Genomic DNA, 17730 nt, shown 5'->3' with positions numbered 1-17730 from the left:
ATGGTTGGTAGAGGATGCGCATTCATGCATTACAAGAGATTGTCTTGCTAGTAGTCTTTTGTCTTGAGGATAGCCCCTTACGGGTGCTTTCCCCTTGCCCTTCTTCTTTGTTGAAGAAGTCATTGTCCACTTACTAGTGGTATCAAATAGTGCTCTCTCTTTATCCTGCCAAGAAAGGTTTGGATCATTTGAGATTTTCAAATATTTGTTAAAAAACCTTTTGTTTTTAGAACTAATGGATGCAGAGATGCAAATATTTTCATGATGAATACATGATGATAATTAGGACCGATTGGGGTCAAAAGAATTATCAATTTATATGACTGAATCAAGGTACTGGGCTTGATTATGAGATGGAAGGGTTTGGATGGTGACAGTATTGAGAGTTTTTGATATAGAAGCTTTTTGGAGGGAGCTGACTTCCTAAGGCTCGGCTTCTCATGAACTCAAACTTGACAGTCTGACCAAAGGGATGAGCTGTGATTCCTTCATTGTCTGTGATGAAAGGATATAATAAACACAAGAAAGGATTTCCTAAGATGACCCTATCTGTCATTTTTTAATAAGGACAAATTTTATCATGAAGGATATGCCGCCTTGGCAAACCTCAGCTTGTGGGATGTTGAATTCAATTTGCATTCTTCCGCCACTTGCGGATGTCAACCGCTCCTTAAAATTTTTAAAGTATTTGGAGGGAATGATTTCTTCTTGAATGCAATTAAGATCAGCACCTGAATCTATTAAGGCTATGACCTCAAATTCAAAATCTTTGCTGATGACAATCTTAACTTTGGAATGCCATTTATGGAAGTTAATCCTGCTAATGGTATCTAAGAACAATTCTGTTGAGGGTCCTTGGATAAGGTCAGCTGTAGGGTTAACTGTTTGATTTGCTTCATCATCAGAAGGATTCTGGAATGAGGTGTCTTCCTCATTGTTTTGATGAGAAGTGCTTTCTAAAAGTTGGACTCTTCGGTTAAGAAGATCATAATTAACCCTGAGAATGGTTAGTTCTTGTTTTAGGGTTCTAACTTCTGATTTGGTTTCCTTAATTTCTCTTTAAAGGTCGTTGATTGTAACTTCCTTCCTGGACTGGGTAAACCTATTGTAGATTTGCTCTAAATCTACCTTGGGTTGGTGGATCCTTAGTTCAGGTTTGTTGGTTTCCTTTACTAAGGTTTGATGGAAAATGGTAAGCTTCTGGGCTTTGATGATAGGATCTTCTATCGCCTCTATGAGGTCTAGAAGGAGTTCTTCTTGTCTATTGAGCACATTGATAGTTTTGTTCCTACAACAACCATCTTTGCATGATGTGGGTTCATCTGGGCCACTAGAGGTACTGGTTTTAGAGGAATCAGAGGATGACCTATAAATCTGCTTGAGTTCACTGTTACTAGCACTATTGAATGACTCACTACCTGAGTGGTCAAGTTCTAGTAACTTGAAAATCTCATTTTTGCTAAGTTGGTCACTAATGAAGGTATTGATAAGGGATTTGGCCTTAGCTCTACACTCGCTCTTGAAATGACATTTCTTTCCACAATTGTAGCATTTGCTTGATGCTTGTGGAATGGGTTCCTTGGATTTTCCTTTCTTATAGAAATCATCAATCTTGTACTTCTGCTTTCTATAATACTTGGTTGCTTTCTTCCTATAGGATTTCTCAAAGGATTCCTTTCCTTTGTGCTTGGATTTCTTCTTGGAAGGTTTGACTGAAGGTAAGCCATACTATGTACAAAAAATTCCCATTTCGTACTTGGCTTTGTTCTTGTTGATTTGGCTTTGGATTTTGAGATCCCTGCACATCTTCATTCCTTTGCTTTGAATAGTGCTAGAGATGTCTCCATAGGTTAGGTTATCATAATCTATGACACCGGAGGGACTGCAAAGGGTTTCTTTGACTTTCTGGCTAAAAAGTGTTGGTAAACCATTAATGAATTTCTCCTTCCAAAATGGGGAGTTACAATCAGTCCTATGCATGCCTCTAGTAGTAAAGATATCTTCATACCACTTGTAGTCTCCTAGGGTTTTACATCTAAGGTTACTTAGCTGCTTGTAAATCCTTGATGTAATATTGCTAGGCTTTCCTATGAATTGTTTCATAATCGTATAGATCAACGTATTGACTCTATCAGGAACTCCTTGTTCAGCTTCGTTGATGATGGGGGTTCCTTCCTCATCTTTTTGGACTGCATGTTTGATGTTTTCTTTAGACATTTCTGTTAGACAGTTGTTCCACCATTGCAGGAGTTTTCCTGTGAATCCTAAAACCATCATTTCTATGACTTCCTTGTGAGGACGGCCTTCGTCCAGGTAGTTGTTGGCTACCATAGTCATATGTTGGATTTTATTTAGGATTTCCTGTTCAAATAAACCATCTATGTTCCATTCATAGAGTCTACCAGATGATACAGAGAATTGGTTACTGACATTCCATTCCTCATATTGGAGGTCAGGAGGTGTTGGTCTAGGGTACCAATTCTTGGTTGAGATGGTTGGATTTATATTGGGATGGTAAAGCCGTTTTACCTGTAAATCCTGAAACTGGTTTTCTAGTTGTTCTATATCCTGGTCAGAGGCTTGGCTAGAACTGCTAGAGGCTTCTTGGATGTCTAAGACGTGAAGCTGGCTAGTTGTAACTGATGAAGGGGTGGCTAGTTCCTTCTTAACAAGTTCTTCTAGCTTTTGGGCAACTATTTCTAAAGCTGTCTTGTCCTTAGGATAACTGAGGCTGGTGTGCCTAGTTATGGGTAACTTGACTAAAGGCTTTTCTAAGGCTTGGATTGGTTTACTAGAGCTTCCTGGGTGGAGGATAACCTTGTTTTCGATCCTATCTTCTATCCTGTCAAGCTATTTTCCTATAACACTTAGACATTGGTTGGTATAGTTGTTTTGCTCAATCACTTTGTTGATTGGTTAATGCCCATCAGTGGAGATTTTGAAGGGAGAGGCTACTATATCTTTTTTGCGATGACTAAAGGTTATGGCTTGTAGGGGTGGATGGCTGGATCTGACAACTTCCTTAGTTGCATTGGGTCCTTCTATGGTCCATGCTCTGGTAAGGACACAAAACTGTTTGTGTTGGCCAAAATACCTTTCAAAGTATATGAAAAAGGGGACATTATGGGATATTTCCCTCGTGAATGCAGTCCATGCTTCGAATACTTTTTCTTTTTTCTCTTTGGTATAATTGGCTTTGTAGACTTCTCTTTTAGTTCTGTTTTCCTCAAAACTAAATTCCTTTCCTAATTCTTCTAGGTCAGGAACGAATTCTCTGCTTAAAACCAGAAGCTGGCTATCTATGGACTCTTGCTGAAATGGAGGTTGTTCCATATCAGTTCTAGATGGGGATGGGGGGATTGCTCACGATCGTCTTCCTCGTTGACAATCGAATCATGTTTGGCTGTGTAGCAAGGTGTGGTAAGTTGGGAATTGGTTCTAACTCCTTGAAGTTGTACACCTAGATCTCTTCTAGACCTTGGGAAGGGTGATCCTAAAGGTCTGGTTGAGCTACACTGGGATGCAGATCTATCTCTAAGGTAGATAGGTGACTGCCTATGGGGTTGGTGCAGATACGCTGGAGATCTAAATCGGGATATATCTAGAGGTGGTCTACACTTATAGTCTAGAGGAGTGCTAAGCCTAGATCTGTCAAAACTTAACCTAACCATGCCGTCGGCTAGTTGCTGGACAAATTCTAGATCTGGATTTTGGGCTGGGTTTTGGATCTGTAGAGTATGGTTCTCATTCTCTAAAGTCCAATCAGCTGGGAATGTGACCTATGTCCACTTCAGGGTTCTTGGGACCTGAATCCTGGCACTAGGGTCAGTGGTTTGGATGAGGGTTGTCTCACCTCTTTCCCTTCTATCAAGTGCTCCGACATTCATGTTCTTTCTCATACACTTGTAGTATACTCTGTATATTAAGGCGATCTGACTAGTTCCTTGCGTCATGAGGGTTCCATGGGTCTTGATATTGAGTGTGAGGGCTTTGATAATAGTGCTATCATGGATGTGGATAGTGAAATCTGGGAAACAGTCAAAATGGACTGGTCCGTTGCTAAGACTAGTTTCTATAGTTCCTAAGAGGGTGTCGTTGAATCTGATGTGACGAGCATCTCTAAGGGCCATGAGGCTTAAGCTATTCAAACCTCTTCTGGTAAGCGGTTTAACTCCTACCTGGACTAATCCTATGTGTAGGAAATTATGTCCTTTGTCTTTATGTGTTTGAATGGCTGATGGGGATAACAAGTAGCACGTTTCGTACTCCTTGTTTATACCATAAACTTGTTCTATGGTCTTAACATGGTAATTTGTCTTGAAGGCTTTTGTCCAAGACCATGAAGACTTATAGATCTGGTTGGTGGCTACTTTAGGGATATTCCAATCTCCTATGCCTAGATCTAGATCGGATAACTCATAAGACTCCGAATTAAGTATTCCTACATCTGCTGGTATCTCTGGGATGGATGATGGTTGGGAACATCTACTGCTGGTAGAAGAGAAACTTCTAAACAACCTATTCATTGTTCTGGATTACAAGCTTAAATTAATAATTACAACCTAGTCACCTTTATCCTTAAACTTCTGGATCTAACCTTTAGATTTGAAACAGGAGTATACAACAATGAGATAGACACCTAATTTGTGAACTCACACCTACCGTAGTTTCCTCCAATAATGGGGACCACCCTTACACGCCTTCTCTTGGCTTCACATGGGCTGACCAAACCAAACCTAGGAAGATTTTCGGCCACTTATGGTTTAAAGACCACACAGAACTCGGTAAACAGATCTCACAAGTATATTTCTGCAACAAACGTTAGGGCTAAACACAAAAATAAGAAGAATCGAGATGACAGGCAAGCAAAGGTTAATCTGAACAAATAATCACAGAATAACAAATAGAATGGTTAGAAAGAGGCTCAGCCTACCATTTGCAAATGTAAAAGAAGATGATGAAATAATAGCAGACGAAGAAATAAATAAATGGGAATGGAAGAGTTATCATGAAATAGATGTAAAACAATATATGGGGTATGGGAGATATATTCATAAAATAATTCAAAATAATTATAATGCTCAAAGTAGCTTGGATAACTATGGCGGCAGTGCCGACCAACTTGATTGAAAATAAATAGTAACTTACAACTCCAAGGGGGTAAGTTACTATATATGTGGTAAATATTTGAGGTTTCATTATATGGGGTTATGGGCCTTATGGCTTATAACCCAATACATAATCCAATTATTCACGTCTTATTTCACTGGAAGATATCATAAGCCTTTGTAGAAAATCAAGTTTCACTCCCAGTTGAGCAATTACGAATTCTTTTTCCTGTCCTTTGTTTCTATGGAATCCTTTTGGTGCCACAATTTTTCGGTCATCAGCTCTTCAAAACAATTAGTAACTTAAAAAAAAAAAAAATTTACTCAAGAAAAATTTTCATTATTTAAGAAAAGAAAAAAAGGGGATGGGAAGCTGAATTTATTAAAATCCTATAATAATTTTTCTAAAAGGAATGGGTAGAAGAAGGTACATAAGGCTTAGCTCATGCTAGCCAAATTGTGTGAAAGCTATAGTCCCTTGCCAACATCTCTTTTTCTTTTCCCTTATATTTTTCCTACCAGCTTCCACTCTCATTTTGCCTTTCTTTTGATAATTTGATAGCGGCAAAGGAATATATATCTTAGATGTCTTCGTTAAAAACACAATTTCTTTCGATAATTTTATAGAAAAAGAGGAATATAAGCCTTAGATATATCTGTTAAAAATACCAAAAACATTCGTGGAATTACAAGGGTTCTTTGGCACAGCCTTTCTTTTCTTTAATTTGCTCTTCATTTCCAAATTTGTATTATAAGGCTTTGATATGAATATAAGCCATACAAGGTCCACATTATCTGCTTAACTCGGCTAAGCCCAACCCAGCTAAACGGCCATGCAGACCTTCAACTAGGCAAGGCCTAAGGCAGGTCAACCTAATGTGCAAATTTAGATGCCATTTCCATCTTTCCATTAATAAAAAAACAAACTAGATGCCAACTACCAGTCCACCATTTAAAAGCACAAATCTCCTTATCAAAAATAAAATAAAATAAAAAGGAAGAAGAAGAAGTATATTAATATGATGACTCTTTAACTCATTTTAGCAATCAAATAGGTTATGTGATTTAAAATTATCTAAATACTTATTTGAGTTGCAAGATACTGGGTTCAAGGAATTTCCTTTCAACTGGTTTGGAAGAAACTCAAGAAAGTATATCATCATGTGTGTAAATATATACTATTATATCGGTATCCTCTTAATAGATTGGGGAGAATCCCATCTCTTTTCTTCTCATTTCAGTTGTGTGCTGAGAAGGAAGATGGTACAATCCCTAATCCCTTTTTGCTGCAGTAAATTATTCTCATCCCAAAAAGAATTACACATCAAAAGTAAAGTACAATTACAAACCAAGCTATAAGCTTTCTGTCTCATTGGTCTTCTAGGAAGAAAAGGATAATTCAAGAACAATTTTTTTAAAAAAAGAGCTATAACTTTTTGTCCCATTGGTCTTCTAGGAAGAAAAAGGATAATTCAAGAACAAATAAAAGTAAAAATGTCTTGTGATTCCCATCTCTTAAAACTACAAGAAGATTAAAAGAATGAAATTTCTCATCCTATTTGACCACATTCAAAAGCAACAACTTCGAGTCTACATTTTTTATATTATTTATTGATACAATTACTCTACCACTAGAAAATACTCATATAATACCAAAATTCATTTAGGTCTTATCTCTTAAATTTAATCACCAATCTCTAACCTCAGACAACTTTTTTTTCCCCAGTAAACATAAACTTCATTATATCTTTTGGTTAGAGCACTATCATCAGGTGTCTTAAATGTGTTAAATGCTATAATATAACACATTTGGCACATCAAACATAAAAAACAGAGGTTTATCAAGTGTATCAAATATCTCAAAAATTTGAGACATGCTACAGTACCGTTCCATCTTTGGAACGGTACGGATGGTGTGTTAAAAAAAAAAAAAAAATTTATTCGCTTCTCTCTCTTATTTTGTTACTTTTCATCCTTCTCTTTTACTTTTTCCTTCTTTCTTCCTCCGCCGGTTCCTTCTTTCATTCACTCCCTCTTCCCTTTTTCTTCTTCTTTCTTCTCCAGCGTCTTCAATGGCTTCGGGTTCTTTTCTTCTTCTTTTTTTTTCCTTTTTTTTTTTTTCCGTTCCCTTTCTCTGTGCTTCTCTCTATTTTTTTTGCCTGTCACGAAGAAGAAGGCGATCCCGATTGAAGGGACTCGCCGATCTGAAGGGACTCGCTGGAGGCAAAGCTCGTCGATCTGAAGCAGAGCTCGACGATTGAAGCTTGCCGATCTGAAGCAGAGCTCGCCAATTAAACCCACCCAAAATGTTTCGGTGTATGTCCGATCCTTGCTCGGTGTAATTAATTTTATAATTGATTTGGTGGATTTGGGATGTGGATTTGTTTGATTTGGTGGAAGTGGGTTTGTGGCGGTGATGGATGTGGGTTTGTGCCGGTGGTGGGTTTAGGATGTGGGTTTGTTTGATTTGGTGGAAGTGGGTTTATGCTGGTGGTGGGTTTGGGATTTGGGTTTGTTTGGTTTGATGGATGTCGGTTGGTGGCTGTCGCCGTTGTTGCGGTGTGGTTGTTGGTGGCCGTTGTTGCAGCAGTGGTGGTTGTGCCGCCGTTGTTGTTGTTGCTGCTACTGTTGTTGTTGTTGTTGTTGTTGTTGCTATTGCTGCTGTTGACGATGATGATGATGATGATAGGAGGAAGGAATATATTATTTTAATGTAGAGTAAATATTATTTTAATGTATAGAATTGAAAATAGAATATTTGATAAATGGAATATTGTAAAATGATGTGGTAAAATAATAAAATAGGTGTTTGATATGTCAAAATGAGATTTTTTTTGAAACATCTGATGAGAATGCTCTTATCACTCATAAAAGTTACTAGATACACAGTTACACATACTCCAAGAGACAAATCATAAAAAGGAAAGGTATGACATTTTGTAAACACTATCAACAAGAAGTTCAAATATATAAATTACAAAGCAAGAAGCATCAAACAGTTTAATCTAGGCAACCCCTTGTACAAAAACCAACAGATCATTAATAATAAACAATCCATGAAGGCATGAAATATAACAAAGTGCTTAGCTTAATTAGCCGGTGTAGATGTGAACACCAATGGCAATAAGAAAGATAGTGATAAGGCCAAAGTAAATGATAGCACGAACCAAAATAGCAGCACCACTTGTCCGCATGTTCCCAAACTCAACCACCTTGCCCCCTGCTGGAATCTGAAACAAAAGCCCTGGACTCAACAGCACAAACGACACCACAGCAATTATCACTGGCCCCCAGTCTGCCATGCCTAGCTAGCTAGCTAGCTATATCCTTGTGAGCAAAGAAAAGCTGGAAACTTGTGTGAACTGAAGAGAGATTGCAACAAAGTAAAGTACTAAAGTGTTTTGAAACCTTTTGGTGAAATGCGTGTGCGAAAGCTCTGAGAAAAAGAAGTGGGGAAAAAGGGTTATTGAGGATTGTGATTGGGAACACAAAAGGCCAATGGCATTGATATGGATGCTTTATCATGAGTAGTGAGAGATGAATTGAGTGCAACCAATAAAAAACCCTTTGCCAGCACTTTGAGCGCTTTGGCCATGTGTTTAAAAACTTTAAACACATATTTTCAGTTTTTAAACAATATTACATATAGGGAGAATTATACTTTACTCACATGGAGTTTACCCCAAATTTAATTTACCTACCCGTGATTTCATTTTTTACACTTTACTCACTTGTGCTTCACTCCGTTACCATTCCATTACCCACCTCATATTCTGCCATTATGCTAACAAGTTTCTTATCAAAAACACAACCCACAAAAGATCAAACATGCCTCTCTCAAAAAAACACACTCCCACGCCTACAGTGCTCACCAGACGATAATCTAGAGGCCCATTAAATTACTCTGTTTCCCGTTGGTGGCATTCGGAAGTATTAAGTTTTGGGAAGAAGATTCGGTGTTTTACATTAATGGGTATTGGTCAGAATCTTCTGGGAAGCTCTGTATGGTTGGATCGGGGAAGAATTATTCTAAGGTTGTTCTTAAGCTTAATTATTCAAAGAATAATACCATTTATGGTAGTTTAATTGATGGTACATTAGAGAGCTTGCATATGGAAAGTGATGATAATTACTTTGAACCGATTGTGATAATGGGTTTGTCTCAGAATCCAAATTATCAGTATCAATTGGTTGACAACGTAAATTGTTTTAGTGGAGAGAGAGGTGGGAGTGATAAAATAATATTAATATTAATTTCTCTCTAAGCAAATTGGACCGTGGTGTTTGTTTCATTTTTGATGGACGGACTAGTGTTTATGAATTGGAATATTGGAGTGATTGTGGTAGTGTGAATTGCAATCCTTTAGGTGGGAGTATTGGGTATTTGCCTAATTGGATTGCTTTTCGCGGGCTTCGGTGTGACCAGCACAGCAGAAAGGTACAGATGTTGATAGGTTTATCCAATTCTAGTGAGTTCTGGGTTCATCTATAGCTCTCAAATGTCAAGAACTCGCCAGAAATAAGGAGATGAATCAATACACACAAATCAAAAATACTATTTGATGGAAATGAACCCAGACTATGCCTTGTTCTTCCTCGGTGTAGTTGCACGATCAAATCCCAATTGGGTCTCAGTCCAATCTCTCAGGAAAGACGCATTGTAGCCTCTAGATCATCGTTTGGTGAGCATTGTAGGCAGGGAAGTGTTTTTTTTAGAGAGGCATGTTTAATCTTCTGTGGGTTGTGTTTTTTATAAGAAACTTGTTAGAATAACGGCAGAATATGAGGTGAGTAACAGAATAGTAATGGAGTGAAGTACACGTGGGTAAAGTGTCAAAAATAAAATCACAAGTAGGTAAAGTGTAATTTCTCTTTACATATATTTTTACACATTTTTTTATTCACACATATTTCTAAAAAATGCAAACAATATTATTAGAACAACGTTACCAAATGGGCCCTTTGTTTCCATGGTTTATGCGGCTATGATTTTCTTGGGATTAAGATGGAATTAAATTAATTTAACATTAAGGGTGTGTTTGAATACCGCTTATTTGGTGAAAACTGAAAACTTATTGTTAAAAACACTGTAGCATAATAATTTTTAAATGTATAAATAGTGTTGTAGGACCCAAATTTATATTGAAATCTATGTTTGGATAACTTTTGTGGGTTTGTGAACAGTGCCATGGGATCCACCATTTTTCAGCAAAACGCAAAAATGGTGAACGTGCATTCCAAACGCACGCTAAGAATCTTTTTCCAGTGGGTATTTTTCTTTTTCTAAATGAAAATGACTCGTCACTCTCAATTATTAATTAAGTACAATTATATGGGTTCTAGTTAACTCAATTGATAAATTTTTTTATTATTGAATAAGAAATTTCAAATTCAATTACCTTCTACACTAAAAATAAATTGGTGTCCTAGTCTAATGATAAAAAATTATTATCAGAAGCAAATGTTATAAGTTAAAATTATCTTTAAAAAATTGCAATTAAATTTTTGCATGCAAATTAACAAATATTTAGAGTGATTAGGCTATAAAATATTCTTTGGAAAGGGACCCTGTTAACTTTAATTGTATGTATGCAGCTGGTTCTTTTTTTTTGGAAAGATGTATGCAGCTAGTTCTAAATTGTAGGTAGACACTCTTGTAGGTGATGTATGCGCGTCCTCGTCTGAGTTTTTTTTTTTTTTTTTGCATGCTCGTCTGTCACTGTTTATTGGCCATAAACAGTGATTTTAGGCCAATGAACAGTAATTTTTGGCATGAACAGTGTTTTTTACACATTTAAAAATTATTTTGCTACAGTATTTTTAGTTTTCAGCAATAAATTCTTTCCAAACAAACCCTAACTTTAAAAGGCATATAACTACCATCTTAAGGGTGAAAAAAAAAAAGTTTACGTCGTTATCATGGATGTGAAAAATAATTTGAAGATTTTTTATTATTATTATGTATACAAAAAAAAAAAGAGTTCAAGTTACAATAAATGTAACTTGATATTGTCTCAAAAAAAAATGTAACTTGATAAGAGCTATACATTTTTTCAACCATTCATTCTTATTAAATTCAACTGTGACTTTTTATCAGTCATAAATAAGCAAAAATTATTTTTTGAAGAGTTTTTTTTTTGTGTCCAATTTTTTAAAACACAACTCTTCAACATTTATCATTATCTATCATCTCAAAAAAAAAAAAAATCATGTATTGTTAAAGAAGTACGCTCTGAATATTGGGTTCTAAATGTTTGTAAACTCTTATTTTCAATTTAAGCAATGCTACAGACAAGGCCGGTTCCATAACATTAGGAGTCTAAGGCAAAAATTTTAAGTGGGCTTTTTTTTATATTTAAAAATTAATTAAATAATTTTTATTGATTTTTTTATTTAAAATTCATTTTTCTTGCTTTCTGAAATGTAGAATTACTAATTAAGTTTTTGTTTTTAAATTCTTATAACAATTGTTTTTCAATTAATAATTTGACTAATTCACTTGATTTTAGTAGACCTTAAATAAGATTTACTATGATATTATAATAAAGTAAAAAAAGACTATTCATGCTACAGTGGGTGGGTTAAGGAAATGAGTGAAAGAAATTGAGCCAAACATTGTGATGCATGGGGCCGCCAGTTTTGATATATGAGTTGAGAAAACTGAGATATGAGTGATGAAAAATGGGGTGTCCAAACACCACCTTAGTGTCTTAGGGAAGTTAGTTTTAGCGTGTGGGGTCGTGGGTTATGTAGTTGTGTGTGCTAGTATGCTATGAGTAGTGTGCTACTGCTATTAGCTATGTGTGTGGTATTATGCAGTGTACTATGAAGCCTTTTTTCTCTTTTTAATCTTTAATATTTTAGGATACCATGGGCCATTTTTAATGCATTCTATTGACCAATAAAAGGACTTAAAATTTTGTTTGATTAAAAAATATATAAATATTATATATATATATATATATATATATATATATATATATATATATAGAGAGAGAGAGAGAGAGAGAGAGAGATAGGTTTAAGTTACACCTGGTGTAACTCTTTAGAGTTACATCTTTTTTAAACCATTGGATTTAAGTAAATCCAACGGTTAAAAAAAGACAGTCATTAATACTGAGATTAGGATCTCATTTATTATTCATTATTTATGCTATTCCATACTTATCTCTTAACCCAAAAAAGGTATACTTATTTCTCTCCCTCTTTCTCTCTCTCTCAAACGTATTTATGTAATCTTTTCTCTTTATATTGTTTTTGGTTTTTGACACAGTTAAGGACATAGAAATGGATTAGCGAAATATAAAACATAGAAGGGTAGAATAGAAGTTGAAGTAGTACCAGAGGAAAAGTAATTTGGGTAGAGAAGTTTTGCTCATATTCATATTAAAAATTTTGATTTTTTTTTTTTTTTATATATAAATTTCACTCTCCAAACACCATTAAGGTGGTCTTCAATGAGGAGCAAGATTGAAGAAGCGGAGTAAATGGACTTTGGCCTGGAGATGGAATAACAAAGTGATGAAACTGAAAGTCAATCACTTTGCTTGGTTGGAGTGCTGCTGATTTGATTCTTATCATTCCTTCATTCCCTTTTTTTCCTCTAAATAAAAATTTTAGCAATTTAATAATTGAAATGAAAAGTTGGATGGCGTTTGCTCTTAGTTTTTGCTCTCTAATATTTATTCTTGTAATCAAGCTAAAGAATTTACCTCTATCAAATTCCTGAGTCAATTGACCCTAAAAAAAAAAAAATTCCTGAGTCAATTGTCGGTGAGCACAAAGCCAAGAAACAAAACAGTCAAGAGAATATGAAAATTTTGTTCCTAATTAACAGAATGAGAAAATGAGTCACAAGTTGAGAGACAAGGTGGTGGTAGATTGGAGCAATACACACGGTCTTGCCATATTTGTTGTTTGTTTTCTCTCTCCCACTAAAAGTTAGTAGATTTGTGAGTGTAATTAATAAGGAGAGAGATAATAAGAATGTTATTAATTAGGTAAGTATTTAATAATAATATACATAATGATGTTTTCATTTTAGCCGTTAGATATTTTGAAAATCAATGGTTATAAAAAGGTGTAACTCTTATAGAGTTACACCAGGTGTAACTTTGTAAATGTTACACCTTTTTTATACCATAGATTTGTAGGAAATCTAATGGCTAAAAAAACATATTAGTCACCTCAACCAACCTAATTAATGCATCATCTTTTATGTTTCTCTTCCTTATTTATTACAAATTAATTCTATCCTAATTTCTCTCTCTTGCTTGCCTAATATAAGACGAAATTCTCTTCTTCTTTCTCGCACGTATTATCTCTCTCTTGCTTACCCAGTATAAAACAAAATTCTCTAGAGAAGCAGATCTGCTTCTTTCTCTCAATGTGATTTGGGTAGAGGAAGAAAAGATAAAAACAAAATGATTATTTTTTACAAATTAAAAAAAAAAAAAAAAGAACTTACGGTATTAAGAAGTGTCAGTATGAGTTTTCTACTGAGATTTCTTTTTTTCCTATTTACGAGACTTAGTTAATTGGTTTTGAGTAGAAATGTCAGTATGAGTTTCAGTTATGTTTTGTATGAGGCTTTGTTTTATATTTGTGGCTAACACCTCTATAGCAACACATGCATGGTCTTGGTGAGTTGTTATGATTTTTAGATACACTAATTTATATAATCATTTTATATCTATAAAGTTTTCTATCAATTATTCTTTTTAAAAAGAGTACGTGAATTAGGAAATTAGGAAAACTGAAAACCCCAACCAAAATATATCCAGCAATTGTAAGAAGAAAGGGACATCATTAAATAACACCAAATGAGATCTATGGAAAGCAATAAATGAGGATAGAGAAAAATTGTTATTATTTAGGTAAATAAGGTAGAAAGCAAAAGTCATTTAATGCTGTTTTTTCAACTGTTGGATCTATTAGAAATCTACGGTAGAAAAAATGTGTAACTTGAATCTATCTCTCTCTCTCTCTCTCTACATATATATATGGTAAATATTTGAGGTTTCATTATATGGGATTATGGGCCTTGTAGCTTATAACCCAATACATACTCCAATCATTCACGAGTCTTATTTCACTGGAAGATACCATAAGCCTTTGAAGAAAATCAAGTTTCACTCCCAGTTGAGCAATTACGAATTCTTTTTTCTGTCCTTTGTTTCTTTAGAATTAGGAGTGTTCGCGGTGTGGTGTAATTTTAGGTCATTTTTAGCACTGCACTTTGCGGTGCGGTTTAGCCAAAATCATAACTGCACCGCATCTTATTTTTGCGGTCACATGTGCGGTGCGGTGTGGTGGAATCCTTTTGGTGCTACAATTTTTCGGTCATCAGCTCTTTAAAACAATTAGTAACTTTAAAAAAAAAATTACTCAAGAAAAATTTTCATTATTTAAGAAAAGAAAAAAAAAGGTGGGAGGCTATTTTAATTAAAATCCTATAATAATTTTTCTAAAAGGAATGGGTAGAAGAAGGTACATAAGGCTTAGCTCATGCTAGCCAAATTGTGTGAAAGCTATATAGTACCTTGCCAACATCTCTTTTTCTTTTCCCTTTTTTTTTCCTACCCTCTTCCACTCTCATTTTACCTTTCTTTTGATAATTTGATAGCAAAAGAGGAATATAAATCTTAGAGACAAGGAATATGAATCTTAGATGTTTCCGTTAAAAACACCATTTCTTTCAAAAAAATTTTAAAGAAAGAACAATATAAATCTTAGATATCTCTGTTAAAGATACCAAAAAAACACCCGTGGAATTACAAGGGTTCTTTCTTTGGCACAGCCTTTCTTTTTTTAATTTGCTCTTCATTTCTAAATTTGTATTATAAGGCTTTGATGTGAACATAAGCCATACAAGGTCCACATTATCTGCTAACTTGGCTAAGCCCAACCCAGCTAGCATATACCCAAAACGACCATGCAGACCTTCAACTAGGCAAGGCCTAAGGCAGGTCAACCTAATGTGTAAATTTATTAATTTAGATGCTATTTCCATCTTTCCATTAAAAAAATAGAAATAGAAATAAAAATAAACTAGATGCCAACCACCAGTCCACCATTCAAGAGTACAAATCTCCCTCTGAAAAAAGAAATTTTTTTTTTTTAATATGATGATTCTATAACTCATTTAAGCAATCAAATAGGTTATGTAATTAAAAATTATCTAAATACTCATTTGAGTTGCAAGATACTGGGTTTAAGGAATTTCCTTTCAACTGGTTTGGAAGAAACTCAAGAAAGTATATCATCATGTGTGTAAATACATACTATTATATTGGTATCCTCTTAATAGATTGGGGATCCCATCTCTTTTCTTCTCATTTCGGTTGTGTGCGCTGAGAAGGAAGATGGTACAATCCCTAATCCCTTTTTGTTGCAGTAAATTATTCTCATCCCAAAAAGAATTACACATCAAAAGTAAAGCTTTCTGTCTCATTGGTCTTCTAGGAAGAAAAGGATAATTCAAGAACAAATAGTTTTTAAAAAAAAGCTATAACTTTTTGTCTCATTGGTCTTCTAGCAAGAAAAGGAAAATTCAAGAACAAATATATATATTTTTTAAAAATCTCTTGTGATTCCCATCTCTTAAAACTACAAGAAGATTAAAAGAATGAAATTTCTCACCCTATTTGACCACATTCAAAAGCAACAACTTCAAGTCTACATTTTTATGTTATTTATGGATACAATTACTTTACCCCTAGAAAATACTCATATAATACCAAAATTCATTCAGGTCTTACCTCTTAAATTTAATCAACAATCTCTAACATCATCACATGGGTGCATGTGCATCAAATTAACTTTATTGACTTCAATTTTTCTTCTCTAACCTCATACAACTTTTTTCCCCAGTTATCACACTTCATTATTTCTTTTGGTTATCACCCATAAATTAAAGTTACTAGATACACACACGTACTCAAAAGAAACAAATCATAAAAAGGAAAGGTATGACATTTTGTAAACACTATCAACAAGAAGTTCAAATATATAAATTACAAAGCAAGAAGCATCAAACTGTTTAATCTATGCAACCCCTTCAACAAAAACCATCAGATCCATAATAAACAATCCACGGAGTGCTTAAAATTAATCAGCCAGTGTAGACGTGAACACCAATGGCAATAAGAAAGATAGTGATAAGGCCAAAGAAAATGAGAGCATGAACCAGGATAGCAGCACCACTTGTCTGCATGTTCCCAAACTCAACCACCTTGCCCCCTGCTGGAATCTGAAACAAAAGCCCTGGACTCAACAGCACAAACAACACCACTGCTATTATCACTGGCCCCCAGTCTGCCATTCCTAGCTAGCTAGCTAGATCCTTGTGTGCAAAGAAAAGCTGCAAACTTTTGTGTGAACTGAAGAGAGATTGCAACAAAGTAAAGTACTAAAGCGTGGTTGAAATCTTTTGGTGAAATGGGTGTGCGAAAGTTCTGAGAAAAAGCAGTGGGGAAAGGGGTTTTTGAGGATTGAGACAGGGAACACAAAAAGACAAGTGCATTGATATGGATGCTTTCTCGAGAGTAGTGAGTGAGAGATGACTCGAGTGTAACCAATAAAAAAACCTTTGCCAGCACTTTGTTTCCGTGGTTTCTACGGCTGTGCTTTTCTTGGGATTAAGCTGTGATCAAATTAATTTATTATGAATCTTTACACTATTATAAATGAAAAGGACTCGGTTGGTAATTAAGTACAATTAAATTTTTGCATCATTAACCTTAATCGTATGTCTGCTCGTTCTAAATTGTATGTAATCACTCTGACTTTAAAAAGCATATTACTACAATCTTAAGGGTGAAAAAAATAGTTTACGTCGTTATCGTGTATGTGAGAAATAATTTGAGGATTTTTTTTTTTATTATACATATAAATAGGAACGGGTTCAAGTTATAATAAATGTAACTTAATAAGAGTTATACATTTTTTCAACTGTTCATAAATAAGTAAAATTATTTTTTGAAGAGTTGTTTTTTGTGTCCAATTTTTTAAAAAACATCTCTTCAACATTTTTCATCATTAATCATCTCAAAAAAATTCATGTATTGAGTATTGTTAAAGAACTACGGTACGGTCTGAAATTTTTTTGATGAACAATACAATTTGAATATTGGGTTCTTGGGTTTTGAATGTTTGCAAACTCTTATTTTCTGTTTGAGTAATGCTACAGGCAAGGCCGGCTCAACAACTTTGGGTTTAAGGCAAAAATTTTAAGTGGTTTTTTTTATATTTAAATATTAATTAAATAATATATATTGAATATTTTTATTTAAAATATTTTTTTCTTGCTTTTTAAGATGTAAAATTACTAATTAAGTTTTTATTTTTAAATTCTTCGAACATTTTTTTTTCAATTAATAATATGACTAATTCACTTAATTTTAGTAGACCTTAAATAAGATTTTATTAATTAGTATGATAATATAATAAAGTAAAAAAAAACTATTCATGCTAAAGTCGGTGGGTTAGTGTCTTAGGGAAGTTAGTTTTAGAGTGTGGGGTTGTGGTCATGTAGCTGTGTGTGTTGTATGCTATGAGCAGTGTGCTACTGTGCACTATCAACTATGCGTGTGGTGTTGTGCAATGTACTATGGGGCCTTTT

General features: G+C 34.6%; 2 protein-coding genes across 2 annotated transcripts; both read right to left on the bottom strand.

Moving 5' to 3' along the window:
• Window positions 1–8043: 8043 nt before the first annotated feature.
• On the bottom strand, window positions 8044–8591 carry LOC142633120 (uncharacterized). The gene has a single exon (XM_075807389.1). It carries the CDS (start codon window positions 8408–8410, stop codon window positions 8201–8203), a length of 210 nt encoding a protein of 69 aa, XP_075663504.1. The 5' UTR covers window positions 8411–8591; the 3' UTR covers window positions 8044–8200.
• Window positions 8592–16059: 7468 nt separating this feature from the next.
• On the bottom strand, window positions 16060–16652 carry LOC142630599 (uncharacterized). Its single transcript, XM_075804618.1, has one exon. It carries the CDS (start codon window positions 16429–16431, stop codon window positions 16222–16224), a length of 210 nt encoding a protein of 69 aa, XP_075660733.1. The 5' UTR covers window positions 16432–16652; the 3' UTR covers window positions 16060–16221.
• Between the last annotated feature and the right edge of the window lie 1078 nt (window positions 16653–17730).

Source organism: Castanea sativa, chromosome 4, assembly GCF_040712315.1.
Source record: "Castanea sativa cultivar Marrone di Chiusa Pesio chromosome 4, ASM4071231v1".
Taxonomy (NCBI): domain Eukaryota; kingdom Viridiplantae; phylum Streptophyta; class Magnoliopsida; order Fagales; family Fagaceae; genus Castanea; species Castanea sativa.
Note: the sequence above shows the minus strand (reverse complement) of the source record. Positions and strands in the feature narration are given on the sequence as shown.

Excerpts from the sequence above, each read along its gene's own strand:
- LOC142633120 (XM_075807389.1), bottom strand. The coding sequence starts at position 8,410 with ATGGCAGACTGGGGGCCAGTGATAATTGCTGTGGTGTCGTTTGTGCTG.
- LOC142630599 (XM_075804618.1), bottom strand. The coding sequence starts at position 16,431 with ATGGCAGACTGGGGGCCAGTGATAATAGCAGTGGTGTTGTTTGTGCTG.